The sequence below is a fragment of the Littorina saxatilis genome, linkage group LG12 (genome assembly GCF_037325665.1).
Source record: "Littorina saxatilis isolate snail1 linkage group LG12, US_GU_Lsax_2.0, whole genome shotgun sequence".
Classification (NCBI taxonomy): domain Eukaryota; kingdom Metazoa; phylum Mollusca; class Gastropoda; order Littorinimorpha; family Littorinidae; genus Littorina; species Littorina saxatilis.
Genome location: NC_090256.1, coordinates 57,331,672 through 57,346,059, shown reverse-complemented (window position 1 = coordinate 57,346,059; position 14,388 = coordinate 57,331,672). Strand labels below are relative to the sequence as shown.

Sequence of the window (14,388 nt, the reverse complement as noted above, 5' to 3'; positions counted from 1 at the left end):
GGCGTTCTATCTCACTGCGTTTCCGGCCAGACTTCTTAGCCAAGAATCAGAAGCCAGGACAACCATCTCCGATGGTCTTAGTTTTTCCTTTTATAGGATTCTTGCCGCAGGCGATCCATTCTTATGAATCTGACCAGTTAGATCACTATGCTCCTTCCTGTCTCATACAAGGGGTTTAAGATCATAAGCAAAAGCTACTCTTATCGTCTTTGAACACAAAGGTAGACAAGGACATATCTAAGCTGGTGCTAAAATCGGGAAGATTATCTGAAGTCCTTGACTCCGCCTACTGGAGATCGGAGGACGTCTCTATCAACCTCTACCTGCGCGACATTTCCAGTGCGCGACAGGACGGTGCCAATGCGTTACCAGCAATGGTAGCAGCAGGGCCAATTATTGCCTAGCTCATAGAGTGAGCATCCCACCAACTACATTAGCAATCTGCTATATGTGAGTTGGGATAAGATATGTAATTTAATCGAAAATTTCAGTAATACATTTTTATTTGATTAATATACTTACCCAACTCACATCGTTAATTCCCTCCCGCCTACCCCGCTACTAGGGGTTTTCTCAAAAAAGAAGGTTTTTTTCTCCGCTTTCGTGGGAATGATGCAAGATGGCGGCACAAGTAGGAAGTCAGCCTCGGTCTGGCTTTGTCCTGTTTATAGGTCATGGTAGTTGTTTTTTTAGAATTGCCTCCCTTGTTACCAAGGTGATGCGTGGTTCAGCGTCCTAGCACTAAACTGAAGTAAATTGCTATATGTGAGTTGGGTAAGTATATTAATCAAATTAAAATTTATTACTGAAATTTTCGATTGTAAGAAAAGGCCTAGACTTAAATCTTAATCCTTGTAATATAAAGTTCAGTTCAGTTCAGTTCTTTAATGGTTAAAGATAATGGTGGCAGTTCAGAATTTCAAGTCCAGCAGTTAGATGTGCATTCACGCTGAGCAGAGTTGATGCGTCAAGTTGCACCCTTTCTGATAGCATCTCTAAATAAGTCATTATCTGTCATATATATACTTTGGTCAGTTGGATGAAGGACATACACACATGAAAATGAACATTACAAGCTCCATCCTCAGCATCAGATCTGCAACTTGATCCAGTGTGATGAAAGTGAGACAAAGGTCCTGTGTTGTTACAGGTGCACAAAAGTTTGCAGAGGATCCGAGAGCGCAAGCTGGCACAGTTCATTCCGTGGGGGCCAGCAAGCATCCAGGTGGCACTGTCACGCAAGTCTCCCTATGTCCAGACCGCTCATCGCGTCTCTGGTCTCATGCTGGCCAACCACACCAGTATCTCACATGTGAGGCTTTTCATGGCTTTGTGTCTTGCTTTGTGTGCTTGTTTGGGGTCTGTCGTTTGTCTGTACAGCAGCCCAGGATAATGGAAGTTGCTGTTTGTACGTGGGTTATTCTCCAGAACTATGTACCAGTGAAAACCATGTTACAAAGTTGACATTTCTTTACTTAACTGAGACATTCTAACCATACAAACTGATTTCATTAATAAATGCTGGTTCCATATAAATCCTTGGCCTGCAGATAAAGAGTTAGAAACACTTGCACATTTTGCTTTTCTACGTTCAGTAAATTACAAGGGTTTTAAAGTATGTCAACTTTGTAACATGGAAACCAAAGGTGACATGGATTTGAACGCTAACAATTATAAACAAGTCGTGTGAAGCGATATAAAAACATTTAGTCAATCTGTCGGCATCAAACTAGAAGATAAACACCAAAAACAGTCATCGCCAAGACTATATTAAGATAATCTCGACTAACAACACCCAAAGATCGAGACGGGTCACGCTTGTCTCTGCGAAGCGTGCGAACGTAGTACTTTTTAAAAACTTTTTTTAATGTTTTATTCAGGCAATTTTACATTTTGTCATGCAATGCATAGAAGTCACATAATAATAGAGTGGATATGACGGATAAAAACATATTCAATACAATATACAAGCAATTATAATAAATGCTGTTCCACAAGGGTAAAGTATGAAGCCCACTTCAGCCTAAATTTTCCATAATTCAATTCTGTACAGTGGATATGTTTATCAATCTTGTATGTTCGTTTAGAAAAATGTTCAATGTTGGCTTTATTTTATTTATTCTACATTTGTATACAAAAAACGTACAGCAGTCCCTCTCATGAACGGACACCCTTGGGCCATAGCAAAACTGTCCGTACATTGCAGGTGTCCGGTCACGGGAGGGGTGACCACACCACCCCCTCCCCCATACATTCACACAGAGACACACAAACAACAGGATTGAGTCTATGCTAATCAGTTCTTGTGGCTACTAAACAATAACAATAAACTCCTAATACTTCTTTAAACGTTCTGTAAAAATGATTTGTATGAAAAGTGTTGAAAAGAAGAGATAAAATAAATCCTCAAGGCAGTGAACACACTCACCATGCACTGACATACGAAAGCAGCCACACAAACACAGCACAGAGGAGCGTGTGCAGATGCTTTGAAAGAATAAGCTTGAAAACCAGTTTGAAGAAATAGCAGCAGATAGAGCTGCATGTCATAGTCATGTAATTTATTTTCTTCTTGTCTGGCTTTATTGACTGCATGCCGATCATGTGGCATGGCAGTGACTTTTCACTCTTCAGTCGGAAATACACAGTACATAACACAGCTCCCACTCTCCCTCACTAATGCCTACCCCAAGCCGTGACAACTGATGCTTGGAAATTGTGTGGAAGAGTACACCTCTCTATTTCTCTCCAATGCTCTTCCTGCTGACATGTAGTGACACCAGACACCCCACAGAGTTTAGCCAGCTACCCCTCCACCCCCCCTCCCCCTCCCTCTCTCTCACTCCCTCCCACTCCCTCCAGCCATGTACTGTTTGGGGCTGTGGCCAGAGAGGCAGCTGTCAGAACAAAACCAGTTGACTGTGTCGTAACTTTTGACAAAGCAAGACAACTGAAGGGTTCACAGATTAGGCAACCGACTCACTGGTCAAGGCTGAGGGGAAACAAGAGTATCTTGTCAATGAAAGAGGTTACACACAGACACACGATGCTGAGAACTGTGGCCGTTTTTCACTCTTTCGCTCAGGAGCTTCATCGACTGTACATGTGGTTTCTGTTGTTTACGTCCAACAGACAAGAATAAAGAGCACAGTGCAGTTTCATGTTGGCATCTTCGCATGTACTCCACTCCTGACCAAAACTACCCCTCCCCCCCTCTCCTGATGGGTACACGTGCACTCAAGTTATCAGTGACTGTCATCACGCCATTGCGGCTGTGATCTTTGTACCAAGCGCCGGACTGCTCTGTTATCGACTTTGTTGTGGTGAACATTTGATGATGGTGTACATTGGAGGTATGACCTGCTGTTGGGACCGAAAATGAGTGTCCGCGTCCACGTTTTGCAGGTGTCCGTTTAAGGGGGGGCAAATGTAGAAGGAAAACACTCCGTGCCGAGCAAATGTGTCCGTACATGTCAGGTGTCCGCTCACGCCGGGGGCCGTACATTGCAGGGACTGCTGTAGTACTTACTTAAACCCCCAGTCCGTCTCAAATGGTTTACAGAACGATTTAAATCTTCTCATGAAAAAGCAGTTCTAACCTTATCGAACACACTTGCAATAGCATTTATAACATTAAATGACACAGTTCGTTTGAATTGCTATTCAGCTCGCGTAAACCACACGCCTGTTTTCGTGGTTTATCTAACCCCTAAGCCATCGTGAACCCGTGTGATCCACTTTCCTTTTTTTCACAATTTAGTAGTCAGTTTGTGATTTCAATGCGACTTGCTGTATCTGCAATAGCACGTTATTGTGTACCTCTGAATCTGAAGCGCAACAAACGGCTGCCAGTCACACAAACTGAGCGGTGGCGGTTGACCGTTCAAAGAAACCGGCGACATGCAGAACATTCTTCTGCTAGGAGAAACACGTTTTGTGGGACACGCTTCCGGGCTACCTTTTTTTCAACTTTCAAAACTTCGAGTTGTACTGATCTTGTCTTGATGAAAAAAGAATTCTTTTATGATTTAAGAACGTTTGTGTAACAAGCTGTCAATTTATTATTTAGATTTTAAAAGTTAGGTCTAGCGCCAAAACGCGTCGTCCGATTGTCTGATCAGCCACGCAAAAATAAATTCTTTGAAAATTGCTCGTTCTTTACGAAGGGCACCAAGGATGTTCTCAAGCGGTGAGTGTTTAAACGAAAGGGTGTTTGTACTGTGTGTAAAAGCCTGACAGTGTCTGTGATGGTTTACGGGAAGCTGAGTGTGCCTTTAACTTATTTTTAGAGTAAACATTAATATATCTATATATTTTTTTTAATTTTGGAGAGGATAAGGAATACAATGCAACAAGTTTTAAATCTGTCAGTAAAAAATTCGATTTTAATGACAACTTTAACCCCTTCACTGCCTTTCAGTTTGTCATATACGTCCATAACCGTACTAGGTATGGGGCATGTACGTCTGCGAAAGTTCAGAAAACTAAATAGGAGGTTATTTGGAAAACTGGTCCAACTATTGGCAGGGTTACTAAAGCACAGTTCTTTCCCTTTGACCGTTTAGATAAGTTAGTACCAAGTGGGGAAAACTTTCTGAGAAATGTCGAACCGATAATCGTATTCAAAATGGCGGACCAAAGTCAGAGCTCAACTCGTAGACCTATTTTCAAACCAATACAGTGTTCTGGAAGCTCTACAAGAAGTGATTTATGGATTACCACACAGAAGAACACTTTCATTAGCTGTAATGTGAGTACCAGATGTTTGACACCAGTTTTTGCAGTGTTTTGTGTGGTTTTATGTGCTGCAATGAGTGTGTGTATGTCCGAAAACTGTCATTTTTTGAAAACAATGGTAATTATATTAATTTTTACTGTAACAATCACAAACAAAATCCAATTATCATGTTATCACATATTAGCCAAGGGTATAAGCGAAAAACATGCCAAAGATCGAAGAGATATCTCAATAAATGAATGAGCAGTGAACAGATTAGTGAATCTACCGAAGAAAGCAAACTTTTGCCCTTGAACACAGCAATACCACACTGCTATTATACTGTGGCAGTGAAGGGGTTAACCCATTTTTCCGCCTAGCGCCCGCTGTTTTTTCGCAGTCGCTGCCCGCAGAGCGCCCGAGACTGGCCGCCAAACACACGTGTCAGTAGAGCACGGCAATTGTTGTTGTGATAAACGAGACTCTCGCAAACGAAACTTCCGGTGTTTCGCCACTTCTGTCTGCTTCCGCACGTTGTATTTCCTTGAAAATTGGTTGACAGTGAGAGGAGCAACGATTTTTTTTAAATTTAAAATTGATTTGGGATCGAAATGAGTTTTGGCATGGCGTCATGGGGGACTCGGACGACGAGAACACTGATTTTGAAGGCTTTACAGACCTAGACTTGACCGCAGTCGATCCTGCTGATGCAGAAAGTGACTTAGATATCGACTTCAACGCTTTGAAAGCGGATTCGGACAGTGATGAAAATGGATCGAATGTCGATGTGTTGCCACCACTTCCTCATGGAGATTTTGGAATGGCGCTTTCACACGTTAGTTCTTCTGATTTCAAGAACGATGCCTTTTTTTTCTTCTTCATTGTGTGTTGTGTTATTGCAAAAAAATGACTCCTTACAGGAACAATGTGTTTAACAAAGGCAAGTCAAAAGTTTTTAGAAGTATTTTGTTTTATTATTTAAATGTGTGTTACTGTAAAATATGACGGAGTTGCTTTCCTTTACATGGGATACAGAACACCAATGGCTGCCGTTGGTCTTGGGCCAAATGGGTTAATAAGCAAACTAATGAACTAAATTTTAAGCTGCCGAGCTGAAATTCAATCCCAGTCTTGTCGAAGATTGCTTGACCAAAATGTCAATCAAATTTATCGAAAACTGAGGGCGTGACAGTGCGGCCTCAACTTTCACAAAAAGCCAGATACGACATCATCAAAGACATCTATCGAAAAAAATAAAAAAATGTCTGGGGATATCATACCCCTGGAACTATCATGTGAAGTTTCATGAAGATCGGTCCAGTAGTTTTCTCTGAATCCCTCTACACACACACACACACACACACACACACACACACACACACCACCCTCATCTATGTTAAAACATTGAGTCAAAACTTGACTAAATGTAAAAAAAGAAGACACAATTATGTTTTTTGTTGCAATTCTGTTTCATTATCTAACTGGAGTATTACTGAAAAAAGTAAAGGGAATACATTCTAGTTGCCATTTAGTATACGTTATAATTATTTACAGGACTGAAAATGCATGTCACAAAATGGTACACAGCTGAATGTTGTTTCATTGGTGCAGTTTACCTTTGGTTTTCTATGCAAGCATGGTAGAACTAGGTAGATTTATAACGACAGCAAAGACGATGATTAAAAGTCTCTCGTTCTTTCAATGCACCCATTGTACTCAGCATAGCTCTCATGCAGTGTTTTCATTTGGAGCGCTTACTTCCCTTTGATTCCTTTGTGAAAACGGTGTCCATCTTTTTTTAGAGGCAGTTCTGCATTACCAACAGAACCTCAGGCATATTTCAAAGAAAGCCGTCAAGCCAGCAGTCTCTTGCAGCTTTCTAAAACAGGGTTTCATCCAGCAGAAAATCGTTATAAAACGTTTTGATTATTGCAAATTGCAGTGTCAGTTATTAAGATATTCCATCAGTTAGCCTTTCTTGTGTTCTTATTCTTGATTAAATTACATATCTTACCCAACTCACATATAGCAATTAACCCTGGTTCAGTGCTGGTAACGCTGTACGCGTCCCCTTGGTAACAAGGGAGACCACTCTAAAAAAAAGAGTGACCACTACCCATAATGCCAGACCATTTGCATCATTCCAAAACTCAGCGGTCAGCTAGCTGGTCGCAGTTCTGTACGCTCTGGCTGTTTATTCAGCTTTGGTACTTGGTCCTTGGACTGGGTGCTTTCTCCTTGGTATTCTACTTGTGGTCTTGTCTTCGCGACTATGTGAGGTGAGATCGTTCTTGATTTTTCTTGATTTTGTGGGCGTTTCTTGGCCTTATTTTGACTTGTGAAATATTTTCTTGAGAAAATTTTTTCGTGAGTTGTTTGGCCATGGCGGATAACGTCAAGAAGGGGCAGGCTTCTAGACATGTGGCTGCTGAGTCTCCGCCTCCTAGAAAACGCCTAAGAAAGTTAAGCAGTCTGTACAGGCTGTTGTTTCGATGTTAGAACTGTCATCGAATAAATACATTGATGTGTTGTTGACATGCCCTCGGCGTCCATTTTACCCGGTAAACCGGCAGATAAGATTGCTCATGTTGATTGCCGGTTTAAGCGGCTCCTGTGGCTGTGATTCCCGGTCTTGCGTCTGCGGACGTTGCCGCTTTGCTTCTCTCTTTTAGTACACAGGTATTGTCTTTGGCGGAAGAATTTGCGTCGACAAAGGCGGAGCTGCGGGCTCTTCCGGCTGGCGTGGCTGGGGTTTCCTCCCTGGCTAAGGGCGTCCTTCTCCGTCGGCCATGGGTACTCGGGCGGATGTTCATGCGTTGCAGAACGATGATGGTGGACTTGGGTTTCCGGCGAGCGTTCCGTCATCCGGTGTCTCTCGTCAGTCACAAGGTATGTCTGCTGCACAAGTAACCGGGTTCTCCAGCGAAAGTGTAGCGCGTCTACAGGCAAAAGTAGCCACGGGCATCGCGCTCACGGGTGAAAGTTCTGATACCCGGTCTGGCCATCGCCGTTCTATCGGAAGGTCAGGCTGGGGTAAGGACACTGACACTGTAGAGCGTACGGAGGTTCGGCGCTTCCTGCCGTGTCAATGGGCATTGGTCAGGCTGTGCGGCTTCCGCTTCCGCCCTGGGGGCAGGAAGAAGACAGTAAAGATGGCTCTCTGTTTGACTATGGCAGTCAAGCAGGGGGTCAACTTCCGGATTGCGCTGAGGTGCATGAAGGCTGTCTGGACGATGGTGCTTCCGCTTTGGTGGATGACGCCGGGTTCCGGTTGCCGTCTAAGTTCAAGTGCAGTGGTGCTTGCAACTGAAACGGCATCAATCCACGGCCGGTTCCACTTCCGCTTTTGCGGCTGTGGCTTCCGGTTGAAGGATGGTATAGCCTTCTGCTGTTGACACTGTGGTGTTTGGTAGTCGGCACTCATCAGCCTTCGGCTTCCGGTTCCGTTACTGCGGTTCCTCTGCGGTTACACAGGCTGCATTCACTTCCTCTTCCAGTCTTTCAGCTGGCATGAGGCAGGTGGATGGAGGATCCGTTCACGGAGTTCCGGCTTTAGGGGATTTTTCCCAGCCTTTCCCGTTTTTGGCAGGTGTTGCCTCATCGGGATTGGTTTCCGGTTCTCATCCTTTCGAAGATCGTTGGGATACTACTGAACGGGATGATGAGGGTATAGAAGGCGAAGCTTCGGAGGCAGAGGGTGATACCTCTTTTTGTCTTACAGTTAAGCTGCCTTCTTTGTTAGCTCTGGCAGCAGGGCTTGCTACACGCTATTTTCCCGTAGGGATAGCAGTAGCATCGTCATCTGCCCTTTCTCCTCCATCTTTTTTGGCGTGTTTTGCTCCTTTTCAGGAACAATCTGCGAACCTAATCGATGGTTTTGCCCCACCTCTGCCTTTGCTGGCATCTTATGGGGAGGCTCCTGATTCAGCTTTGCCGCGGTTTGTGTCATTTTTAGCTGAGTTGAGCCTTCTAAGGAAAATCTTTGAACGTCTAGTTCTTAGATCCTACATAGGGGGCGTGTGGAATTGTGGAAGGTTTCTCATACGATTCTCCTTTGTCACTACTTCCTTTGTGGGCAGCGCTCGGCTAAGCACCTTAGGCGGCTTTGCTTTAGCTTGCGTCACCCGCCCAAGTAGCGCATCACTCGCTGAGTGCTATCCGTAGGCTCGGTTAACTCCAAGCCTAAGAACTTAAATTATTCTTTTGTTCTTACTACGGAACTGCCCCGGGTATCCCGGGGTTGACGGGCATCCATTTGGATGTTTATGGCAAGGAGAAACTGTCTGTTTGTAAGAACAAGGATCTCCTGGCTGTGGAAGTTTGGGCCGCGCTTCTTTATGTTTTTCGCCGTCGTATAGACCTTTCTTTTGTTCTCTCTCTTGTGCGGTTACGTCCTCAATGGATATCTTTGTGTTCCGTCAGGACGCAGATATAAAGGATGTAGCTTTGCTGTTCACTGGAGAATAGGTCTCTATCTAAAAGTTTTGTTCTTTTGGTGAGACTTTAATCTCTTCTTTGCTTGAAGGATGATCTCTTTCGAGTCCGCTTCTATGTTTGCGGACTCTTCTCTTACAAAGAGAAGCTCACTGCAAAAGAAAATCGCACGGCAGGTCTCGGCTTTGTCTTGTTATCAAAAGAAAAGCTATGGGCTCACCGTTCTTGGCTTTATCTTTTATCGCTATGCTCTCGCCTTCGCGGCAGGGCTCTGTGCCAAATACCCACCTCGCTTTCTCATGGGGGAAAGTTAGCGGTGGGGGTCGGGAGGCATACAAAAGCACACTTTCTCTCACACTCCCGGCAGTTATGTCAGCTGGGGTTTTTAGTGCTCGGCTTCACCCGTCTTTCCGCCTTTGTGTTTTACCACATCGGCTAGTGGGGACTAGGACTCCTGTTTTATGGGGGGAGTCACTGAGACCTTCCTTTTGGGGTCTCTTACATTTGGTTGTGACTTCCACTTTTTGATTCTCAAAAGAGATCGGAAGTGGCTACATTTTATTGGTTTCGGAGCTTCAGGGTTCTGATTTTGATTCTTAGTCAAACGAATGGTTGGACTCTTTGAGGAGACTGTAAAAGCGGCTTTTTCTGGGAGCTCTTTACTCCAGATGGAAACTGGATTTGCAGGACCGGAACACATTGGTTGGCTAAGGCAGCACAGCTTTGATATGGCCCTTTGTGGTCGGCTGGCGTTAGGCAATCGAACAAAGCGGTAGAATATGTGTTGATTCAATCGGACAACTCTACAGTGGTGCTTTTTCTCAACAAGCAAGGGGGCCTCTCTCTCTCTTTCACTTCCTCATCGAGCATGAGAGGTTCTGTTGTGGTTTTACCATCTTGGATCTTTTTAGCAGGGAAGTACCTTTATGGGAGGCTCAATGGCTTGGCGGGCTCTCTGAGTCTTTTTGTCAAGAATGTCCACTTAGTTTAGATTCTATCTCATCACGCTCTTCTACGACTTCGGGTGATTTGGAGAAGTCACTGAGAGAAGTTTTTGCCTCTTGGTACTATCGCCTTTCGCTTATGGCTTCTTCCGGTTTACGAATTCCTAAGCATGGAAGATCAATTGATTTTCCTTTGAGCGGCCTGCTGTTATCACAATTTGGGGCCCGCTCGGTTCTGCTTGCCAGGCCTCTTAAGGCTGGCAAGAGGTCGCTGTTTTTTCTCACACTCGAGCCACAAGGGTGTCTTCTGTATGGGAATCATTGAGACGCTCAGGGGCTTCTGCCTCAACTCTGGATTTGGTCCAGAGATCTCGGGGGAGGTCAGTGTCTTCGTTTTTCTGGTCACATTGTTTGGCTTGGCGCAAATGGCGTATTCTTTAACGGAAAGAACTCCTCTTCTCTCCGTTCATTGCAGGTGGCGAATCTTCTATCCTGGCTTTCCGAATTTTTCTCCCACGTTTTTTGAATTGAGACGTTACGTGATATCAGTTGCACTGAAACAGCTCGGTCGCAATATTTCTTTTGGGGGCTTTATAGCCAGCACGTTTAAGGGAGCCTCCCTTCGGCTGGCTGTAAACAAGTCTCCTTTCCCGTTTTGGGCTTTGCTCCTTGTTTTGGAGTTGTTTTGAGATCAGATTTTTTGATCCTTTACAAAAATCTAGCCTTGCTGGTCAACACGGAAAGCGGTCATGCTTACTCTAGTAGCTTCTGAGAGAAGTGGGAGTAAGTGTGTTTTTACATTTAGTCAAGTTTTGACTAAATGTTTTAACATAGAGGGGGGAATCGAGACGAGGGTCGTGGTGTATGTGCGTGTGTGTGTGTGTGTCTGTCTGTCTGTGTGTATGTGTGTGTAGAGCGATTCAGACTAAACTACTGGGCCGATCTTTATGAAATTTGACATGAGAGTTCCTGGGTATGATATCCTCAGACGTTTTTTTCATTTTTTTGATAAATGTCTTTGATGGCGTCATATCCGGCTTTTCGTGAAAGTTGAGGCGGCACTGTCACGCCCTCATTTTTCAACCAAATTGGTTGAAATTTTGGTCAAGTAATCTTCGACGAAGCCCGGACTTCGGTATTGCATTTCAGCTTGGTGGCTTAAAAATTAATTAATGACTTTGGTCATTAAAAATCTGAAAATTGTAAAAAAAATATTGTTTTTATAAAACGATCCAAATTTACGTTCATCTTATTCTCCATCATTTGCTGATTCCAAAAACATATAAATATGTTATATTTGGATTAACAACAAGCTCTGAAAATTAAATATATAAAAATTATTATCAAATTTTTTTTTTCGAAATCAATTTAAAAACACTTTCATCTTATTCCTTGTCGGTTCCTGATTCCAAAAACATATAGATATGATATGTTTGGATTAAAAACACGCTCAGAAAGTTAAAACGAAGAGAGCTACAGAAAAGCGTGCTATCCTTCTCAGCGCAACGAATACCCCGCTCTTCTTGTCAATTCCACTGGCACTGCCTTTGCCACGGGCGGTGGAGTGACGATGCTACGAGTATACGGTCTTGCTGCGTTGCATTGCGTTCAGTTTCATTCTGTGAGTTCGACAGCTACTTGACTAAATGTTGTATTTTCACCTTACGCGACTTGTTTCTATCTAGTTTTGCTATAGACAGCTCTTTGGAGAAAGACTGATCTATGGGGCTTCGTTTTCTTTCAAAATTTCTGACAAATAAGCGGAAACTGGGAAACCAGCTCCGATTCACAATTCAATCACTTAGCAATATTTTGGCTCCTCTAGAGCCATTTTCGGAGCTAAGTTTACATTTCGAGTTTCGAAAGCTTTTCTGACTTGCACTGATCTGTTTTAGATCATTGAATTAAAGGTTCTTGGTCATATCTATCAACTCTGTCGCGTTATAACCTTGTAAGGTTGAAAACGATGTTAATCACCAAATAAAGAAAAAGAATTTCTATCAACATTGGTAGAGGTAATGGCTTTTTGAAGTCAAATTTAGTTAGATGGACTGCCACATTTTTAGGCAGGCCTCCAACTGGGGCAGAAAAAAAGGGGGGGGGGGAGGGCAGTCAGTCCTTCCCCTTCAGGCAGCTCGGACTTAATTTTTCTCTCTTGAGCAAGTGTCTTGCTACTGGAGATTCTGGTGTACATAATTGTCTTGTTAGAGCCCTCGGCAGTTTTCTGTTTTGGTCTCTGCACATTCGATCGGAAACTCAGAAACTTCCTTTTATCTCACTTAACATGGTGCGGTGTAAAGGTATCTCGAAAGTCACGTTATTCAAGTGGTCCTCCACCATAGTTAGACAAGCTGTGGTATTGTGGCGGATTCAGTCGGGTGATGTCAGGGCGGTTTTGCCCTTTACTACAGCCAGGTCTCATGAGGCAAGAGGTGGGTTTTCCTCTCTAGCTGTTCTTCGATTTGGTCTCCTGGCATTGGTTCTTGAGTCGGCTGACTGGCTTGCTCAAGATGTTTTTTCATCGGTGTCTATCTCAGAGATGTCTCTTTTTTGAGACAGGATGCGTTTCTGTGTTGCCTGCTCTGGTAGCGGTAGGACAGATTCTCATTTCCTGATTGGGTAAAGTGCCCTCCACCTTTAGTAGCAATCTGCTATATGTGAGTTGGGTAAGATATGTAATTTAATCAAATATTTTAGTAATAAATTTTCATTTGATTAATATACTTACCCAACTCACATCGTTTATTCCCTCCCGCCTCCCCGCTGTGGGGGTTATATGTTTCTAAAAAAAGAAGTGAGTTGGGCTTCGTTTTGGAATGATGCAAATGGGGGAGTCAGACTAGATATTGGTCTGGCATTATGGGTAGTGGTCACTCTTTTTTAGAGTGGTCTCCCTTGTTACCAAGGGGACGCGTACAGCGTTACCAGCACTGAACCAGGGTTAATTGCTATATGTGACCCTCCACCACGGGATGAGTCGCATGTCACCTTTGCATGGTTTTCATATTTGTACATTTTCCTAAGGAGATTTTTAAGCTCTATCCAGTGGTGAAACCCGTTTTAGAAAAGAGCGAAAACTGTTTGAGTTATGAGCCTGTGACTAAGGTGACTCTCACACTGTTACCATACATTCCCCGGATTTATATTAAGCCTAGTGCAGAACCGTACGAGGTGACATGCGACTCATTTCGTGGTGGAGGGTCACATATGTGAGTTGGGTAAGTATATTAATCAAATGAAAATTTATTACTAAAATTTTTGATTTTGGAATGTTGGCAGTCTGCCTGTATTGGATTTATTCCCTGGCTGATATTTGATGTTGTGTGTAATTAGTGGTTCTTTGTGTTTCAGCTGTTTGAGCGCATCCTGCGGCAGTACGACAAGTTACGGAAGCGTGAGGCCTTCATGGACCAGTTCAAGAAGGAGGCCATCTTCAGCGACAATCTGGATGAGTTTGACAACTCACGCGAGACGCTGCAGCAGCTGGTGGACGAGTACCAGGCAGCCACGCGGCGTGACTACCTGTCCTGGGGCACACAGCAGGTGAGGTTTCAGACATGTGACGTTTTACTGCTGCATGGGATCATAAAGCATACTGTTATACGATTGTAGAATCACTGGCGGTTGTGTGTTGTGATGACCTGTCTTATTCAACCCAGCAAGTAAGGGTTCAGACACAGGCTGTGTTAGTGCTACATGTGACAATAGAACATGCTGTTACAATTGTAGAAGAGCTGACGGCTGTGTGCTGTGATGACCAGTTTTGGGGCATACAGCAGGTAAGGGTTCAGGCACAGGCTGTTTAAATGCTGCACGTGATCACAGAGTACCAGGCACAAGCTGTTTTACCGGTATGTGATCTCAGACGGAGGGTCACAGACAACCACTCATTAAATTACATATCTTATCCCAACTCACATATAGCAATTTACTTCAGTCTAATGCTAGAACGCTGCATTGCATCACCTTGGTAACAAGGGAGGCAACTCTAAAAAAAAAAAGCCACCTTGACCCATAAACAGGACAAAGTCACGTGACTTCCTGACCTTGCCGCCATAATGAACTCATTCTCTACTCAGCGCTCCGTGGCTACGGACGTGTTTTGCTTCGCTTAGGCTTTTCAGCCTTTCGTATGACTTTTCCTTGGGTCAGGCTTCACCTTGGTTTTCCTTGCACGTCCCTCTTCTCTTACTTTGTGTTTGGGGTGAGCATTTTGGCATATTTTTGTCGTTTTTTGCTTGACTTAGGTTGGGTCTGCACTTAGAAATTCTTTACATGCTTTCGTCCGCCATG

The 14,388-nt window shown here is 43.8% G+C and overlaps 1 protein-coding gene across 1 annotated transcript in view; it reads left to right on the top strand.

Moving 5' to 3' along the window:
- LOC138982347 (tubulin gamma-1 chain) overlaps window positions 1-14,388 on the top strand; it is an 83,920-nt gene that overhangs the window by 50,873 nt on the left and 18,659 nt on the right. The window contains exons 11-12 of the mRNA XM_070355598.1: window positions 1,151-1,312; window positions 13,447-13,638. Coding sequence (XP_070211699.1) covers window positions 1,151-1,312; window positions 13,447-13,638 — 354 coding nt within the window. The remainder of the gene's footprint in view (window positions 1-1,150; window positions 1,313-13,446; window positions 13,639-14,388) is intronic.